At 45.5% G+C, this 6,445-nt stretch overlaps 1 protein-coding gene across 1 annotated transcript in view; it reads right to left on the bottom strand.

Moving 5' to 3' along the window:
- Positions 1-1,457: 1,457 nt before the first annotated feature.
- ADGRL3 (adhesion G protein-coupled receptor L3) overlaps positions 1,458-6,445 on the bottom strand; it is a 482,184-nt gene continuing 477,196 nt past the window's right edge. Inside the window, 1 exon segment of the mRNA XM_031066355.1 lies at positions 1,458-4,340. Within this exon segment, the coding sequence (XP_030922215.1) occupies positions 3,535-4,340 (806 nt within the window). The 3' untranslated portion in view covers positions 1,458-3,534.

Below are 6,445 nucleotides of genomic sequence, written 5' to 3'. Positions count from 1 at the left end.
TTTTGGCTTAATAAAATTAATAATATATATTTTCCCTCTATTTTGTGATTCAGCTATTTCCTAAGCCATAAGAAACACCAACAGTGAATCCTGTGATGTCAGAGCAGCCTGGGAGCAGAAATAATCAGCCTGAAAATAAACAGCATTTTTTTGCAATCAAAGTGCTAATAGGCATAGATAGGCTGGCAAAGAGAAGGGATGGAGAAGAGGGGAAAAAAAGCCTGCACACTGATAAACCTGAAATACATAAAAGGGCTGCGGAAGAATAACCATTTGTAGTAAAAGAAAGTAAAGATTTTTCAGTAAGACAAAACCATCCCATAGCAAATCCATCACTGGTTTGTTCTTGCAGTTTCAGAAACACTGGTAAATGCCATGTTCATCCACCTGCCTCCCACTTTATCATGATGGTATTTGCCAGGGTGTATCTTACCCTCTGCACATACTCAATCCCACCATACCCCTGAAAAACTATTTTTTGAGTCTAATACAGTAAAAGAGTTTTTACTTTCCCCAAAATAAGAGGTACCTCAGTTATTTAAAGCCTCAGCAGCCTCTCTTGGGCTGCTACATGATTGCTGTGACCACATGGGTGTGAATAACCTGCTGTACCTGCAAGAGTGGATCCACCATGCACTATCCACCTCCATCGCTGCTGGTAGAGATAATAAAATGAAACAGGGAGGCAGCATCAAGAGCAAGAGCATAACCTGGCTGGCCAGTGGCTACTCTGATATGAAGTCAGGTGATTCTCCAATATTCTAAATGGAAATGCTCCCTTGTCAAAACCTAGACCCAGCAAGAAGCACTGCTGTGATCAGTGCATGGTCCCACATGGAGATTCTTCCCCAAGATGTTTAGGCCAGAGTGGCTGCAGGAAGGACTCAGGTGGCTTGAACCAGAAAGCCATGAATATCACCAAACATCACCACCCCTTGTTCTCTTGCCCAACCAGACTCTGCTGAGAAGCACCGAGCAGCACGGCCCCAGTGCGAGGACAGCCCCGGGATGGGGTGGAACTGCTCCACTGATCCACTGCTGCTGCTGCATTTATCCTCCAGCACTGGGAATATCTTGTTCAACAGGTGCCTCACCCACCTGCTCCAAGCCTTTTGGCTTTTACCCAGCATGACAGGACTTGGATAGGCACAGTTTAGATGGAGGCAGCACCAAGCCCCTAAGCCCCGGCCATGAGAGGGCTTTGTGAAAAATCACTGAAAAGTCATTACCAATCATATCCAGGGGTGGTTATTTCCCCTGTCAACCTTTCCAGGCTATTTTGTGGCTTCCTGTATTCCTGATCGCACTCAAGGGATTTGAAGGGGGAGGCTGGAGGAGAGCAGCGAAGTGCCAGTGGGCCATTGGCAGAGGTGGGGTGGGAAGGACCATGTGGCCAAGGACGGTGAGGGCGCTTGGCTTTCCAGAGCAGGAAAATAAAGAGACAGCAAACAACGACCGAGAAGGCCTAACGGGGACTTGTTTTACTCTTTGACATGCTACCAGCAGTTTTTAATCTCAGAAAACCCAAATTAAAAAAAAAGAAAAGAAGAAAATTAATAAAAGAAAAAAATTACAATGATTAAAATATATGACACGTGAAACACTATACTCAAATCATATGTGCGTCATTGGCTACTTTATACAGTAGGCACAAAACAGACCTAGAATCACCTGCAACAAATGTCAACCAGTGTTGTTCTTGCCCCTAAACAAGTACCACCAGCCTGATTTTTCTAGTCAGCCACAGCTGCATAACCTTTGTGCTTAACTTTCTCAGCTTAGGCCTCCTTTCTTCGACATTGCTCACCCATGCTGTAAAGGAGTGGAGACTCATACTGAAGACATTAATGGAGAGAGGAACAACAACGACAAAAAAAGAGAGATTAATTGTACAGTACATACATACAGTATCTTCTAAATCGTGATCAGTTGTTTATTGGTTGGCAAACAAGCTTCACTTTTACAACAAATATTAGTAATGAGGTCATTCAACTGCTGAGACCGTACAAAATGGATCATAAATTAAAAAGAAAAAAAAGAAAAAGAAAAAGAAGAAGAATTCATACTCCGTGCTGCTAATTTACCTCCAGAAAGCCTATGTTACTTAAAAATCCGGTCAAATAAATAAATTTCCTGTTAGGAAAAATAATGAACAGAGGACATTTTTTTCTTTTTTTTTAATTAAAAATCACCGCAAAGTACTTTTTAGCTCACTACGCGTCAATCTATTTTCTTCTTAAACCACTGCAGTACAAATGCCTAAACCGGGGACCAGACTGAGCCGAGAAGGCCCTTTGCTCCTCCAGGGAAATGGCAGTCTCCTGTAGAACCCCCACTACAACTACAAAACCTCTCCTCAGTCCCTGGATGCGACCCGAGGGCCTGGATGAGGGGCTGTTGGCCAGAGATGCTCCACAGCATGATCGTCACCATCGGGTTGTGCACTGACAATGAGGAAGTTTGCCCTGCTCTAGTCTGCCAAAAGGTCTGCTGGCAACATGCCGGCTGAAAAAGGTTATACAGTGAGGAAATTAAAAGACTGCCTTGGCTGAAAAGAAGTGGTGATGGTGTTACTAAAAATGGTCCTTAGAAAGTGATGTTTGGGGTTTGTTTTTTTTTGCCCAGTGAGTTTTTTTACTGGGATGGGAAGGGGACAGAGGGAAGGAGCAGTGGACGAGGCAAAACAAAATTAAAAAAAAAAAAAAAAAGGAAAGAATTATGAAAAACCTTGCTCCTACTGGTAGACAAACTTACAAGACCAGCACAACAGAAAAAAGTTCTTATTTTTTTTTCCACTACATTAACAGGGACGCAAGTTCTGGAGGAACAGAAAGCAGACTATATGTGCAATGCTAGTATCTGTACATTACATAGAAATTGTTCGCTTCTCTTTTTCTGCCATTAGTTTTTATCATCCGTTAATACAGCAAAATGTAAAATATGCCTTTAGCACAGGATTCTAGGATTCCCTTCTGTCTCATTAAATTTGTTTACGTTTTGTTTGCTCCCGCAGCAAAGGGCGCTGCAGTGAAACCAAGTTGTGAGTGACCATAACCCATGGTGTGATCTGGATTGGTAAGAAAGAGTTTTGCTAGCTTGTTTTACGCAGCGCTCCCACCTAGATGCGTCATCGCTACTAGTTTCAAATGCACATTTTTGGCCTTTTATTATTTTTTTTTCCCTCTTAAATCAAGTCCTTGGAATTAAGAGCAACACAGCATCAAGGATTGTTTAAACAAACACGGCATAACTTGAGAAGGCCACGAAGTGTGCCGTTATCTATCTCTTTCATTAACATAATGAAGTCTGTCTGGAGGGAAGAAGGATGGGAAGATAAGGGGGGCACAGCAGTTACTGTCCTCTCCAGGCCGGCCTAAAAATTCCAGTAAAAAAAGTCTGAGAATTTCCTTTTGAACAGCATGAAGATTTAGGAGTACACACAATATTACCACTGTTTGGATTAACTCAGAACAGTAAACCGAGTGTTATGGAGAGGCTTTTAGTTGTCTCTTTGCTTAATTTTTGCTGAATCTTCTATAGACTAGTGACCAAGTGAGCGGGTCCTTTTGCATTGCCGTCCGGAGAGGTTCCCTCTTTGTTTGGCGGGACTATAAAACCGTCGCTGCTGCCTCGACCTAGCTGGTAGTAAGTGTGTAGCTGATGGACGTGGTTCCTGGAGCCAAGATTGGGCATGCTTTTGTAGTAAACGTCGTCGGCATCGCCACCGCCGCTTTTCGCTGGTGGAGGATCGGTCTGGGTGCTGGCAGTGACGCTTTCCGTCATGGGCATGCCAGCCAGCGCAGGCATGCTGGTGTAGAGAGAATCCCTGTTGGGCGACTGCAGGTCGTCTGTGTGCTCGTTGGTCAGCAAAGGGAAAAAGCTCTCGCTGTTGTCTTGCGGGATGCGACGCCGACTGTAGAGGTGGGGCTGGTGGTTGTCCGCCGAGTACACCCGGGGAGGCAGCAGCGGGGCATCCGACTCCTCGTGGATGAGCTCCAGGCCCAGACTCTCCTCGTGGGTGAAGGAGGTGGCGTCATCCAGCACGATGGCATCGTCCTCGCTCCCGCCGCCCACGCTGTTGACGAGCTTGTTCATCAAGTTGCGGCTCTGCTCGCTGGAGCGCTCATGGTTGTTCAGGTAGGAAGGGATGTAGTTGGAGGTGAGTTCCTTCAGGATCTTTTTCTCGAGGGCATTCTCCGTGTGGTTGTACCCACGGTCAAGGATTTGCACGCAGTTGCTGAGGTACTCGCCGCTGGCGATGCTGTAGCTGTTGCCGTGATTACCATTCAGTGGTAGAGTATCCGTGACACTTGTATCCCTGGCATTGTTCAGAAGCCCCTCTGAAAAACATTACACAAGAGAGGGTGACTTGTACAAACAGGACACTCATGCGGGATGTGCACACTCAAACCCCCTTCCTAGGCTGCCGCAGCTGCTGAGGCTGGGCAGCAAGGAGAGCGTCGCGGCCAAAATGGGAGGCCGCAGCTCCATCTAACCAGCTGGTGGTCCAGGGCTTCCCAACAAAAAAAAATGGAAAGCACTGTCAAGTGTGTGACTTGATGTGGCAACATCCAGCTGGAAGGATAACCTCTCCTGGCCAGTATTCTCCTACAGCTCTTGCACTCTATGTATTCCTGAGGGAGCTGAAAAATTCATGACCCTGGGCTGGTCCCAACTGCCCTGGCCCTAGGAACTTCGGAGGAAGGGGGCAATTCCTCCCAGCTGAGGAAAAAATATTTGCAGCCCAGGCTAATCACTACCAAAACTTTGTTTGGGAGTGTATCCTTTCTAGAGGAAAAAAAGTCTGCTCTCCCCTTTTGCTGGGCAGGCTGTCAGGATAAAGACATAAGGACTGAATGGCAGGATTCAGGGAGTAGCAAGGGGGAGGCACAAAGTGCTTCCTGGCCCAGGATTTTCTGGAACAAGGCTAAATGCCCTACCCCTTCTGGCTTAAGGGCACAACCAAAATTATTTACTCCACACTGGCCAGGTGGGGATTTTCTAAAACAATTGATGTTGGAGGCATCTGTTCTGGGGTCTTATGAAGCCTTTAAAAATCGCTCCTATTCCACCTGCAAAGTTAAAGCAGTGGGTTCAGTGGAGGGTACAGCAAGTACCATCACTGCCATGGTATTGTGGGCTCATGGGAACCTGAGAGGAGCAGCAGGGTCTCAGGGTGTCCCCGCTCTAACTGCCCATTGCATCTCCATAGGTGTCTCAATGCTGACAATGTGAGGCTGGAGGTCAGCTCTTTCCCAAAGCACTACGGGAGATGGCAGGGAAGTGCTGTGAGAGCAATGCCAGCATGGGTGGGCAAGGGAGAAAAAAATCAGGCCCAGCAGTTAAGCCACCATGCTTTCTTTTTTGGGATCACTGGTCTCCTTGGAAGGAGAGCAGGCATGGGGATGCAAGAAATAACTTATCGACCTCTCAGCTAAGGGCTTCAGGCATTGCCAAAAACTGGCAAGCAACTCCCAGCAAGGCACAGTGGATCAGAGAAGCCATTAAACGGACAATTTCAGATGAACAGTTGCTCATACCATGCTTAGTACATGGCATGTGTACCTTCTGAAAATACAGGATTCAGTCTATATCTGCGATGGAGTAGTTGCTGTATGTCAAGGGCTGGAAAGCGCTACTGAAGGCTTCTTCTTGCTTTTGAATGAAATGCCCCAAATGTGTCGGTCACCTTTTGGGTTTCTGAAGCTTAGAGGGTGCTGCTGTAAACTGGGTTCCCCAGCAAATGAGGGAGCTATGCCAAAAAATCAACTAGCCATCACAGACATAGAGCAAAGCCGTTGATTTTCACGGTGAAAGTTCTCCAACCGAGTCACGATGCTTGGGGAGAAATGAAAAGTGAGCATTTCTGGGGGAGGGCTGTATGTAATGGGTGATAGGTACAACAGCATCTGTTTGATGGTTACGCTGAGTAAGGTATGCATTGAGGCACTGAGCACTGTGCTCCTGCTGCCAATGCATGGATCTGGGGTTTGGTGCAGAAATAAAATGGGAGGCATTGCAGGTAAGAACAGAGTGGGGGCTGCAATGAAACACACCATATAAAAATGCCATGACCTCGCAAATTAAAACATGAAGTTGGGGGAAAAAAAAAAAAGCATACACAACTAAACGAGAAACTATGCTGGGTAAACGATACCATAAAAATGAGACATAAACAAAGGAAGCATCATCTAATCTCATCTATATATATATATGTACACACACATATATATATACATACATACAATCACACGCATACACATATATATACATGTCTATTCATTGTCTTTTGATTTCAAAACTGTGAGATTAATTTCCTTTATTAACTACATCATCTATATGTGATGCAATAAAAGTGAACTAAAAAAAATTACATTTGATATGCAATGTTTAGCTTTACTCCCATACTTGTCTCTCTGTAGGGCTCTAAACGACAGCATGAAGA

The sequence above is a fragment of the Geospiza fortis genome, unplaced genomic scaffold, assembly GCF_000277835.1.
Source record: "Geospiza fortis unplaced genomic scaffold, GeoFor_1.0 scaffold11, whole genome shotgun sequence".
NCBI lineage: Eukaryota > Metazoa > Chordata > Aves > Passeriformes > Thraupidae > Geospiza > Geospiza fortis.
Note: the sequence above shows the minus strand (reverse complement) of the source record. Positions and strands in the feature narration are given on the sequence as shown.